Here is a 14,098-nt window from a genome sequence, read left to right as displayed (position 1 = left end):
TCATTTTGGAATGTGGAGAGAATTCCTCTAAACTTGCTCCGCTTTTTCTCCATTAACTCCACACATCTCCCACAATGGTAGTGGATCCGAACAAGTAGTCCCACTTATAACTCTCTATAAAAGGATCAAGTCACATTCACCCAAGATAAGTTCGACTATTCACAGTTTCTCATCCTCATATTTTAGAGAGAAAACTGACTAAACTATCGAAGGGCCCTTGGCTGGGTTACACCAATAACCTTTGACATTCTTTTATTTTCTTTCAAGTCATAAAGCCATCATCATAACCCAAAATATTTTAATCTACTGATTGTCGTGTATCATCAAATTATAAATAGATTTGTAAGATATTATTGATAATAAAATAAAAATCAATTTCATAATAAGTTTTTTTTTTTTTATATATATATATTTTTTAATTTTTTGTTTAGAAGAATTTTCATAATAAGTATGAGGCCTTACATTTGGCATTTGGGTACCAAAAGCCTCTTTGGGCTCATAGAAACTTACCTGCCCAATCCCCAAAAAGATAAACGAAACCTTAAAAACAAAGCATACAAATACAATAAATACAAAACGCCACCGTCGAGACAGTCTGAAACTATTGTGCAACTCTTTTTTGATTTTTCTGTTAAAAATCAAAATTGGGTGTGTGTGTGTGTGAGAGAGAGAGAGAGAGAGAGAGAGAGTGAGAGTGAGAAATAGATTGAACAATGTATTCGAGTTCGAATCACAGTAACGGCTACCACCCACAACACCAACACGAAGACAATCGTTTCGGACAAACACACAGTCACAGCAAGGACCGAGTTCGCAGGTACACTCGTGGCGGCGCTACTAGTACTAATAGTAGGTCACGTGACTTCAGGGACTCCCATGGCCATGCTGGTCCTACCTCTGCCTCTGCCTTTAGGGTTTCTGACCAGCACCAGAAACCTGCTACTGATTTCGACATGGCTTACTTTCACTCTTACGCCCACGTTGGCATTCACGAAGAAATGATCAAGGTCTGTTTTTTTTTTTTTTTTTTTTTTTTGTAAGCTTTTTAGTTTGAGAAAATTTTAGCTGCTTTTGTTTGTTTGGATGCATTTTGACTAAATGGGTTTTGTTTTATTGTGCAATTTGGATGTGGGTTTGTGATTGTTTCTCTTTTTCTAGTATTGGGTTGTGATGTTTCCTTTTTTACATGTTGTTGGGTTTTGTTGTGTGAATGAATGGTTGTGTTGTTGAGCTCAAGTAGTTAGGTGTTGGGAGCTAAGTGCTTAGATTTTGATGTGGACATTATGGAGGGAATGAAATTGTTGTACTTTTAAGGACGTAGAAAGCTCAGGGACTCAATTGATAGCAACGTTTAATAGTAACTACATTGGAGAGTTTATAGAGTCTTTGCCTTTTTGTACATACTATTTCATTGTAATTCTTTAGACTTATTGGTGTTCAGTGCACCTGAAGTAGTCTTTTGTCAATAGTATTATTATTTACCTGTTCAAAAAAAAAAAAGAGTAAGGTGAAGGGTGAGGTCCTAGCTTCAAGATCCATTGGCTGTTTGTGTAACTTACCAATAAAATAACTAAAATTTTATGTCGTAATTTCAAATTTATAATAGCCGATTCACTTGGAAAATCTGCGTATCTTTTTCATGCATATATATGTGTATGATGAAGGCATGAAGTCTATGTCATTCTTTCTAATGGTATACTAACTATATGTTGGTATAGAATGGTGTGATATGACTTAGGCATATCATTCATATATATATATATATATATATATATTGCGTCAATATCCTTCTCTCTCTATCTTTCTTATTGTATAAATATTAGAAACAAAACAATTCCTTATAGAAGGATCTAAGCACTATATTTGTTAAATTGAAACTGCTGTCTTTTTTTGGGGGATGGTGGGAGCATGTCAGAACAACCTCTGAGTTCTTGCTATCAGTGGGTTCTCCCTGAATGCATTTTTATTACTTTCTATCAGTGTTTTATTGTCTTTCTTTATACTTGAGGTTGCTTATTAAAGTATTTATAATCTCATTTTTCTTTGAACTATACAGGATCGTGTACGGACTGAAACTTATAGGATGGCAATCATGCAGCATCAGAGCGCTATTGCAGGCAAAGTAATGAAGTTCTTGTAATCTCAGTTATGAATTGAAGTATAAAAAAAAAAAATTATGAAAGGATTTGTGAATTCTTATGCAAAAGCGTTTTTTATGTGTACGTGCGAGGACTCACACATTTGGCTTTATAAATTTCGATAAATTACTTGATTTGATCCAATATTTTGGTAAGGTTTACAAACTTTATAATCTCAGAGTATCAAATACCTTAATAAATATATAGACTAATGTATACTTTTGGCCCTTAAAGTTTGGGTTGTTTTCATTTTGACCCTTTGAGTTTTAAAATTTGGCCCTCATGTTTGATCTGTTTTCATATTGGCCTGCTGTTAATTTAATCTAACCATTAAGTGTTAGATAAGTGCATCCATTAAGACACTTCACCCATATAATGCTAGGTGTCACCAAATTACTAATGGAAATGGACGGTAGGGCCAATATGAAAACAAGATCAAACATTAAGGTCTAAAATGAAGATTTTGCCAAAATGAGAACAGCCCCAAATTTTAAGGGCCAAAAGTGTATTTTAGTCATGTTATATTATATTATATTTTATTATATTTTACAGACATATATCTGCACATCATTTTTGGTAAATGAATATACCACAATGGGCCATTATAATTTGGAAGTGTTTAGCCTGATACTCTGCATGGATTGAAAGTAAACACAGCTTATATGGTTCACTTTCATCTTCCTTAATGCAATCGTGTTTACAGGTTGTAGTGGATGTTGGTTGTGGCACAGGCATTCTGTCGATATTTTGTGCCCAAGCTGGTGCAAAACGGGTAAGCTCTTTAGGAGTTAATTTGATTTTTTGTTTTTGTTTTAGCTTGAACTTTTGGAATCAATATATGTTAAATGTTTAAAATATGTTTAATGTACATCTGTATAATCATCAGAATTGTATGGTAAAATTAATATTTGATGTATGGAAATTTTTTTGTGAAAAAGAGTGTAATGTTATGTTTAGTAATTTCTGAAGTCAAATTTTGAACAATTACTTGTATCTCAATAAACCAAGAAGAAAAATAATGCAGTATGTTGAGCATTGCAAAATATGAGATGAATATATCATATCATTTTCATGTCAATTATATTCCATGTTGCAATGTTTTGCCTCTAGTAGGCAGTTACTTCAACTAAAATGGATTGTCTTGTCCTTCAAAATATAAATTAATGCACAATAGGTATTTTGTAGTAGCAAGTGGAGGCTTGCCTAGATTTGTTAATGTGGAAAATCTGTTGGTGGCTGATAATTGCTTCAAAATGATGTTTTATGGTGGACCTGCAATATTGAGACTATCACATGTGCAGAATATTTGTTTGGACTGGTATGTTAATGAGCTTTAGTTTAGATTGCATCTTGTAAGAGCAAGGTGAAGGTTAGATCATGAGTTCAAGACTTGTTGAGTGTGCATGTAACAATAAAAAAATTGTTGAGGTGGTGTTGCTGTTTTAACTTGTAGTAGTAGCTATGTGTGATTTAATATTGCTTGCAGATCATTTCTTTCAAGTTTCAACTTCTCAGTTGCAGATTACCTAATATTTTTCTATTTTGCCCATTTGGCTTTTTGAATGAAAAATCTGACATACGAGTATGGAGTTGTTTCCCTATTATTATCTCAATTGAGTTGTTAAGAAGATTTTGTCATTGCTTGAACTATATTTTTTTGTAAAATTTTTTTAATGAGCAGTACAACAACAATAACAAAGTCTTGGTCCCAAATTTTTTTGGGGTTGGCTATTTTTTATGAGTAATAAGAAATTTTATTAGCAAGAGAAGAAGAAATTCTCTTATAAATATGGAGTGTACAAGAGAATCCCCTAAAGAATTACAAGATTACCCCCAACTCCCCTTCCCCCCCCCCCCCCCCCCCCCCAAAAAAAAAGGTTGTCCATTTGTCCATTCTTTGCAAAGAACGCAAGAAAACATATTTGATTTCAATAGAAGACTTCTCAACACCATTAAAAGTATGATTTTTCCTCTCTTTCCAAATGTTCCGCATAAGGCAAAGAGGAGCTGCATTACATATGGGACTTTTTATGGCAATTGAATAACACTTTCCAACTGAATTAAACATCTATTACTTTCTTTGTCATTTCTTGAACTGTCCTCTTGATTCATAAACATTAATTCTACATTTTTGTCTTGGCCATGGGGAAGTACTATATTGGTTCCTTATTTTGTAAAGACTTGAGTGATGCTCTTTTTCCCTTTTCTTCAGGTTGACATTAATGATTGTTGATTTGTTTTCTTCTTAACTTACTTTCAGTTCTTGTAATATTGAAATTATAGAAATTTATGTGTATGAAATATTTAATTTGGTTTTGTTGTTACCAGGTATATGCTGTTGATGCAAGTGAGATTGCATTGCAGGTATTCTTATAACAATGCTCATTGTTCTGGCCTATATGTGGTTCGTTTTGTTTGATTCGTCTGGTCTCTATGGTCTATGTGTTCAACTTCCTCTTACATTTTATAGAATCAGTTGAAATTATTCATGATTTGGTCAGTACAACAATGGGGATAAGGTTTCAATCCTTTTTTTATTTTATATTTTCATAAGTGATAATGTCAATGACATCAGGTAAATGGGGAAAGATAAGTATGATTATGAATTGGTTAATTTATTGAATTCTCAAGATGTGGGTAGTATAGCATTAGTTCCTTCTTAACATATATGTTCTTTCTTTCCTCTTTTTTTTTTTTTTTTTTTTGGGGGGGGGGGGGGGTGGATGTTAGTCCTTTTTGCCTCTCTTTCATAAATATTTGTGATTTCAAATATTGTGGATGCATAATGTCTTTCTATTTTTTTTTTCACATTTTTTATGCAATAAGCATCTGACTAAATAATTTAATTTTTTGAGTTCGGACTGATCTCTTTCTCTTGTGAGCAGGCAAATGAAGTTGTGAAGGCTAATAATTTATCTGATACAGTCATTGTATTGCATGGAAGAGTTGAGGTAGGCTTTTTTAAACGCACTAATGTTTTTCCTATTCTCTGAAAGGGGTTTTGAGTTTTAATTATATTAGTTAATCATCTTATTAATAATTTGCCTGTGTACATTTTTTATTATTATATAATTGGCAAGTGTCTATGTTGTGTGTAGGTATTGATGCATTATGAAAAAAAACTGTAATTTTTATAGGGGTCATAAACCATAAAATGTATGCTAGGTGTATGTTATTCTCATTTATACTTTCCACACGTCGTGGTATTTTATCTCCTTTCCTGCTTGCCCAAACTAATCTGCTTTTGCAAGCTAGTACTTTAGATTTCATATGATTTCTGTGAACTCAGATTATGATGTCTGCAGGATGTTGAAATAGATGAGGAGGTTGATGTTATAATTTCCGAATGGATGGGCTACATGCTTCTCTATGAGGTGATTATAGAACTGTGCATGCTGGAGTTTTTTTTTTTGGGATCCAGAATCTAACCATGTGATTATAGAATGACAATTTTCTTACTTCTATTATTATGAGGAACTTGCTTATTATTGCAGAGTATGCTGGGAAGTGTGATCACTGCAAGAGATCGATGGCTGAAGCCTGGAGGTCTTATACTTCCTTCAAATGCAACGGTATCTTCACTTTCTTGTCTTATACTTAATATAGTCCTGTATTATTGAGGACATTTGTGACTCCTTCTGCCTCCAATTTTTATTCAATTGACAATCTAGTCACTTTGGTTGGATTGTGGCCTTATTGACTTGTAGTTTGTTGAACTTGGCATTTAATAAAAAGCAATTTGCTTTTATGATCTTATTTCAATTTGTACTGCTTGCAGTTGTACATGGCACCAGTTACGCACTCTGACAGATACAGTGAAAGCATTGATTTCTGGCGCAATGTTTATGGAATTGATAGTGAGTACACATCATTCTAACATGGCATTCTTAATCATTATTTTAACATGATACATTTATGTTACAAACTGGAGATTCGGTTATTTACTGTGTTCACAAAGAGAATATCTTAGTGCCAATCAGTTGAATTTCTTTCGAGCAAAAATAGAAAAGAGAAGCGATTTTGTGTTATATTTGCTCTGTTTCTATTGTTTATGGCATCTTTATATGAAGTAATACAAACACACACATATATATACACAGTTTATTCCTTTGTCTGGCCACTTATTTGGAGCTTGTATGCCACCTTTCACCTCTATCAGAGTCTAATACTTTACCAGTGTCTGGGGAGAATTGTTGTGCCCTAAATATTTCCTCTGTAGTAGAACGCATCAGGAATATTATTTAACCCTACCTAGATTTTAGTTGCAGCATTTATTGGGAAATCCTTCTGATTGAATGATCTAGATTTTAACTGTTTGTAATTGATAAAGTATTTTTGGGGTCTTAACTGAGACCTCAAGCACATCATGTATTCTTAGATATGGTTTGGAAGTGGAGGTCTTCCATTCAACAATAAATGCATGGAGGATACTTGATGCTTGAAGGTTGAAGAAAAAATGTTGATTCTGATGTTCAGAATGGTAATTAGGCTTTGAAGATGTTCTTCAGCGTGGTTGAGGACCTAGTTGTAAAACTTTATTGTGTACCAAGGTCAGCTATGCAAGCAGCTCATGAAGTACAAAGCCCAGGAAGGCTGACTCTATTTCTAAGCTACAAATGGTCAAGACTCTTTTTTTTTTTATAGGTAAAATGGTCAAGACTTTGATATGACATGAAACTGAAGGACTCACAATAAAGCTTGATTTGCCTTAGAATCAAAATTTTAGCTAAAGTTCTTTCTCTTGTTTTGTCATGCGAGGCAGATATGTGAGTAATTTTAAATTTATAGGACTAACTTCTTAGTCAGGAGCCTGCTCAATAATTAGTTTACAACTGAGGTTTAAATGGAACTTCACCTAGGAAGCATGGACATGGACGCTAGTATGACACAGCATTACAAAAATTTCTAAAAAATTAGGACATGACACAGGGAACATGGGGATACATATATTAATTAATTATTAGATATTCTTTTATTTATATTTTTTAATATATTGTTAAGCATTTTTTTATATAAATAATGTAAGAAATTTTATAATAAAAAATAGCCAACCCAAGTACATTGGAAATGTACTACAGTGGTAGAAATTAAGAACCCAGATTACAATGATCAACTAGAACAAGGAGGGACAAACAAGAAGATGAAGGCAAAAACTAAGCTCGAAGCATCTAGCATTCCGTTCCTGCCATAAGCACCAAAACAAACCTCCATAAATCTATATTTCTATGTGTTCCAAACTTTCCTTGCCAAGAAGCTAACAACTCAAGAACTTTATACGGCATAACTCAATGGATACCAAACAAACAAAAGACCATAGACCACATCTCATATGCTATAGGACAATGAATGGATACCAAACAAACAAAAGACCATAGACCACATCTCATATGCTATAGGATAATGAAGAAGAAGATGATCCACTGATTCCCGACACCTTTTGCACATATAGCACCAATCTAGCACTACAATATGCCTAATCTAAAGATTATATGTAGTTAAAATAAATGCTTAACAATCCAAATATATTGTTAAGCATTTATTTTTCATATAATGTTAAACATATATAAATTTAAGAGCAATAATGGAAAATGCTATAACAAATCCAAAAACCAAAATACACCCCAGCTGTGTCCCATTATATATATTAAAAAGGGCTAGGAAATGCTTGCAGCTGTGTCCCAGAGGTGTCGGACACAGACACCGCAGCCTAAATGAGGTGTCCATGCTTCTTATTCACCCTATACTAGCATCTTCTTAGCCCCTAAAAGTAATCTTCTTGGTTTCTCTATATAAGGGGTGTACCTTAATGGCATTGAAACAAATTTTGGACCAAAATATTGCAGCTGATTTAGTTCATCAGTTGAGCTGCCTCAATTTTGTGGTGACATGTCATACTTTCTCTACCGGATATGGCGCAGGCATCTAGATCAAGAAGTGAGGTGTGCCTTATTTTTAATTTCTATGCTACCTTTTAGCTGTCTTTATCCATATTTTACTGTCTAACTACAGTCTGTTTGTTGCTAACCTGTATACTCCCTCTAAGCCAACCTTGTTTGACATAATACATCCTTATTCCCATCTTAAAGAGGCTGTACTGCCTCTTTTTGGTGACTGACTTTAGTAGTTCTGTTACGGTTCTTTGAGGTCTTCATTGTCTTACACTGTTCTAAAGCATGCATCTTGATTTCATACATTCTTTAGAGGGCCTTTTGCTGATGGAAAATAGATAGTGAACGCTATTCTCCATATATTTTGTAGGCAGTATCCTTTTGTGTTTGTGTCAAACTGTTGTCAAATAAAATTTCGTTGTACCAAGTTTTGTTAGCATCGTAAACAGCATTATTATACAAATGGTGAATCTAGATTTTAATGGTAATACTTGCACTTATACATCATAAATTTCTCTCTTGAGACATTGTATAAATGGTTTTGAAGTTGTTTTTAACTGTTTCTTTCTCATAGGTAAGTATTTTTTAGTTATTTGTGATCTAGCAGTTATGATATTTTGTATTTGGATGCAGTGTCTGCCATGTTGCCACTAGCAAAACAGTGTGCATTTGAGGAGCCATGCGTGGAGACAATAACGGGTGAGAACGTTTTGACATGGCCGCATGTGGTGAGTCCTCTTATCTTAGTTCCAGATTTCATTCATTTACGGTCTACTTCTTTAATCTTTGTACTGACATTTTTAGAAAAATAAGTTGTGTTATTTTAAATTAAATTAAACAATTTCATATATTTACATATCTACAAATTTATAATGTGAACTGCTTCTCTATCCTATGCGATACACGCCCAATATCAGTGCTGCATGCAGTTAGAATCCATGTGCTGAAGTGATTACAAGATTAAAAAGTCATATGAAGTACAGTAACTCATTCAAAATCAACATGGTCATTTCTTTATTAAATTCTAATGAACAGAATACCGGAGAAGACAAAAAGCATCAGTGTCTTACCTCCTTTTTTCAAATGACACCTCCATTCTTGAGGTTTGTGATCCACGTGGTAGATACACCCTTACAACCACTTACATGCCATTACAAAGTGTGACAAAATATCCTTTTTCAAATTAAATTCCCATCTCAAGTAATGGTTACTTACCAGACTGGTTAGAGGACAAACAAATAAAGGAGAAAAAATTGTAGCCCTAAGGAACAGTGTCATTTTTTAAAAATAGGAGATAAGTCCCTGATATTTCTCAAACTTCAAGGGAGTTTTTGCTGATATACCCTTTCTCTTTTAGGAGTCCATTAATTGATGTCTAAGATTGTTGTTGAGACTTGTATGCTCGAAATGAAGGTGTATTCGTCAAAACAGATGTAAGATTTTATGTTCTATATCCGCTCTGCCTTTTTGAATAATTTGGCATGAAAAATGCAATTGGACTCTCATATGCAACTATGAAGGAATAAAGTGATATTATGATATTACTAAACTGCTCTCACATGGTTTGTTAAGCAAAGGCCAGAAAAGATATTTTGTCCATGAAAGTAGGAAGAGTGATAATTTTTGCATTTTGGAGTATGTTAGCAAGTACATATGCTTTGAAAAAGTTAGATTCCACACCCCCCCCCCCCCTCCCCTTCTCTTGGGATTTACATGAAGCTTTGAAAATTTATTTGTCCAACTGTTTGCAGGTAAAGCATGTTGACTGTTATACAATTACAATTCATGAGCTAGAATCTGTCACAACTAGATATAAGTTCAAGTCAATGATGAGAGGTAATCTCTCTCTTTCTCTCTCTGTATGCACATTTATATATTTTCATTTCTTACTTATCAAAAAAACATATTTTCAATTCTTTTGTCCCCGGTTCTCTAGTTTTTTTCTGCAACCTTACGCTCAAAAGATCTGTAATCCATTTCGTCTTCATCATCCAGATAGAATCTGGCAGCTTTTCATCTTCAGTCTTCTTAACATCAGTGCTTTTTAGTGTGTTTTTATAATTGGAACCTTTGTGATTCCAAAAGTTGTTATGCCTGTTAAGCACATTATTTCAGTCTGTATTTACAATAGATTTCATTTCTGGAGCTTTCTGTACATCTTTTGTTACAGGTCATTTGTCTTTAATACTTTAAGTAGATATTTCTTGCCACTCTTGGTGGTTTTTCTTTATTTGATTCAAGTTTGATCCAAGTTTTCTTTGATTTCCAGCTCCACTGCATGGGTTTGCATTTTGGTTTGATGTTGAATTCAGTGGACCTGCTGTATCTCCCTCCAATAATCACACACTATCATTGCTTGTTGATAATAATCCCATAGATGGTAGTCAGAGGAAGAAACGGGCAAATCCCAATGAAGCATTGGTGTTGTCCACTGCACCTGAGGACCCTCCAACACATTGGCAACAGGTACTTATAATGCTTGCTTTTCTTTTCTAACCCATGTGGGCCTAATTCCATTTCCATGTGTTGAATCACACATACATGCACATGTTTTCATCTCCAAGGTTCTAGCTTATCCTATTTCATACTTGTAAGTAAAGGAATATATAAATTGTTTAGTTGGTTTATGGTGTCTCTAACGCAGTAGAATTTTGCAAAGGTAAATATGACTCACGGTGTCAGAAAGTGGAAAATGTGGCCAGTAATTATGTGGATTATATGTATTAGAGATACTTTATTATATCATATTATATCAATCCAGATGGACAAAAGTCCAAGAGGGAAAAGTACGAGAGAAAGAAACACTAAACATTTCAAAGTTCTTTCTTTTTTTCTTCCTAAGAGGCTAAATCTGAATTTGTAACAAAATGAAGACAATAAACTTGTTGAACAGTTACATTCATAACTAGTTTTGAAAAAGTTGCTTATTAGAAACCTCTTGTTTCTCTAAAGATATTGTTGGCACTGACAGAGTTTTCAGAATATCAGAGCCTAACAACAAGAAAAGCAAACTTTTCATTTTAAAGATCAAAAAACATGAATAAATTTCTCAGAACATGATATTTTCCAGGAAGAAAAATTGCTCACTGTGGATCTCATTCCTGCAATTCTTTAGTAATCATTTCCTTGCTTAAGAAGTTTTCTTTTGCTTGTTATATAATTGATACTGATTCAGTCAATACATCTAACAAATTAATTTTGCAGACAATGATATACTTTTATGACCCGATAGAGGTGGAGCAAGATCAACTGATTGAAGGCTCGGTAACACTATCACAGAGCAAAGAAAATGCTCGATTCATGAATATTCACCTTGAATATGCGTGAGTGATAGGACATAATTTTCTTAAGCTATTCTTCTCTTGTCCTTGGTCAAGCAAGAGATATCATATGTAATTTCCTCATATTGATCTTTGCTCTTGCAGTTCGGGTGGCCGAGCCTTTGTAAAGGAGTCAGTAATGCGATAATCATCCTAAGGATTCTCCTCATTGTTATCTGTGTTGGGCTTCTTGGAGCAAATCCTTTTCAAGTAATTTCATGGCTCAACCTGGGACTGTCTTGTCTACATTTCTTAGTGAAGTTTGCTTCTCCAAACAAAACTCTGAGGGTGAGGCTGTGGACACGAATTTCACCAACTTTAACCTAACAGAGTCTTCACGAAGATGAAATGATTCATTAACTAAATTAAATATAAGCATAGGTAAATTTTGATGTTATACCTGTTTGTTTTTTGACGTTGTTGGCTTAGTTTGCTCTTGAGGTTGTATTTTATCTAAATGGATGTGAGTTACTAGATGAGTGTGTCATTCAATTCTCTCAGTTCAACAATATGTTCCTTGTGACACCATTTTTGAGGCTACAAGTGACTGATGTATTAATCAAACTGTTGTATTTGAAATTTCTCTTGATTTATATGGAACAATCCTCCCCCACCACCACCACAACCCCCCCCCCCCCCCCCCCAAACAACCCTTTTTTCTCCTTTTCTTCCACTCCTTGAGATAGCACTTGTTGCCGTTGAACTCTTTTTTTTTTTTTTTTCGGTTGAAAGGATATTTCATTAAACAAAAACTAACTGGCCTCTAAAACAGAGGAAACAAACCGGTCATGCATAGTTCCAGCCACATCAAGGCTGAGGAGAAGAGCTACATCATGAGGGGGTTCAAGAAATATGGAGAAATTCTGATTATGGAATGCACCTTGTCTAGCGAGGGCATCCGCACGCTTATTCCCCTCTCTATAACAGTGCTGAATCCTGACTATGGGGATGTTCCCAAGGCTATTCCTACAGTCAGCCACCAATACATCTATATTATTTGGATTATTCAACTCTTTCTTCAAGAGATCTACAACTAGCTTGGAATCAAGTTCAATCACCACCGCTTGGAGCTTGAGGCCAATACATAATCTAATGCCATCTCTAAGGGCCCAAAGTTCAGCTGCTACACTAGTTGTGATCCCGATTGCACGTGCAAATCCCTTCACCCATTCACCATTCTCGTTCCTAATAAGACCACCTACACCAGCCAATCTGGGATTGCCCAAGGAGGATCTGTCTGTATTCAGCTTGAACCAGTTTGGAGGAGGGCATTGCCATCGAACCTGAATTTTTTGGTTGGTTTGGATCTGCTTCCCATTGATACCCAGATAAAGAAATTCAGTTGCTTTGGCCAGAGAAATTCAGTTGCTGCCATTGAACTCGCTGCCTCATAAATCTCCCTTATTATTCGAGCCAAGCCAACACTAAGCTTTGAGTGTATTTTCCTCTGGGTTTTTTCACTTTGTAAACAAATTGTCTCAATTGTTTATTTTACTGCACTTTACTCTAGTAGTTGTTTCTTTTTTTAGGGTATGCGGTTTTAACAACAAACCAATGGTCTAAACTTGTACTTCATATTGAGATGAACAATAATCATTTATAATCTACTTGAAAAATTCTGGTGGTCAATAGCTCAAGTGACATCAACGTCACTCCTGCAATATGGACAATTTTCATTGGACTTGTCCAAAAACAAACTTTCATACATACATGACAATAAAATCAGAAGTGAATTACCAAACTTTATTTGTCAGATGTCTACCTTCGAATCCAAAACTTAAAACATAATAAAAAAATAACTAATCTCATTAATAATTAATTAGAAAGTTTCTTTCTATTTCTCTTAGTTTTAAAACAAAATACATTTATGATTTTCCCATACCAAAAACCCAAAGGCCCAAAGCATGCTCCTTATAGGCTAGTACATGCTTGAACCACACAATAGGACACATGTAGTCCTCTTTGCCGTTGCAACTCTCCCTCTCTTTCCTCCTGGTGTCCTTCATACCATGCAGAGCCACCCATCATCCTGCGTTTAAGCAATGGGATTGGGGTATTTGTCCTTGTACAGCCAGCAACATTCCTCGTACTATAAGAGGAGAATGTTGCTGAGCATCCTAGGGATCAAAATTTCATAAGGGAAATAGAGCAGAAAAGGATAGAGAGAAAAGAAAGAAAAGTGTGCAAGAAAGTTGTGTAAGAAAGAGTGTTTTCTAGAAATAATATAGTCTTTACAAGGGGAAGGACATCAAATACTTTGTTTTCTAGAAATAATAGTCTTTACAAGGGGAAGGACATCAAATCCTTCATCCCACCGTGGTTTTTCACCCTGAATATTGGGGTCTTCCATGTAACTCCTTTGTCATCCTTAATGTTTTTCTTTTTACTGCCTTTTATCTCTTTTCCAATCCACAAAAATGTCATTTTTCACATACTATAAGAATCATGTTTAAATGTATTGTTAGGAATTAGAGGGCACAAAAGCATTCACTTTCTTTAAATCTAACTTGCACGTATAAAGTCTTACAAAGAATCCTTATTCATTAATAGAAAAATTCTTGAAACATTGAACCAAAGAAACAAAAAGTCCATTTTTTTTTTTTTCGCTCTTATCTTGTGACTTAAGAATATTTCAATTCTCTTTTCAAAGATTGCGTCACATGGAACAACCTTATACTCTCCTACATGAGGTCTCTTTTTTATATATACAAGGTTGTCAAAATCGGGATCCTACGTACGATTGTGGGAGGTA

General features: G+C 34.5%; 2 protein-coding genes across 2 annotated transcripts in view; both read left to right on the top strand.

Moving 5' to 3' along the window:
* LOC126714776 (probable protein arginine N-methyltransferase 6) overlaps positions 1 to 7,295 on the top strand; it is a 105,903-nt gene extending 98,608 nt beyond the window's left edge. Inside the window, exon 9 of the transcript XR_007651674.1 lies at positions 6,783 to 7,295. The gene's annotated coding sequence lies outside the window, so the exon portion shown is untranslated. The remainder of the gene's footprint in view (positions 1 to 6,782) is intronic.
* LOC126714769 (probable protein arginine N-methyltransferase 6) lies at positions 591 to 11,949 on the top strand. The gene is made up of 13 exons (XM_050415070.1): positions 591 to 1,007; positions 2,057 to 2,122; positions 2,842 to 2,910; positions 4,467 to 4,502; positions 5,024 to 5,089; positions 5,444 to 5,512; positions 5,633 to 5,710; positions 5,917 to 5,995; positions 8,660 to 8,754; positions 9,778 to 9,862; positions 10,296 to 10,492; positions 11,231 to 11,349; positions 11,452 to 11,949. Exons 1-13 carry the CDS (start codon positions 714 to 716, stop codon positions 11,492 to 11,494), a joined length of 1,296 nt encoding a protein of 431 aa, XP_050271027.1. The 5' UTR covers positions 591 to 713; the 3' UTR covers positions 11,495 to 11,949.
* The last annotated feature ends 2,149 nt before the right edge of the window (positions 11,950 to 14,098 follow it).

Source organism: Quercus robur, chromosome 1 (genome assembly GCF_932294415.1).
Source record: "Quercus robur chromosome 1, dhQueRobu3.1, whole genome shotgun sequence".
Lineage (NCBI taxonomy): Eukaryota > Viridiplantae > Streptophyta > Magnoliopsida > Fagales > Fagaceae > Quercus > Quercus robur.
This window is presented reverse-complemented; position numbering and strand designations above follow the sequence as displayed.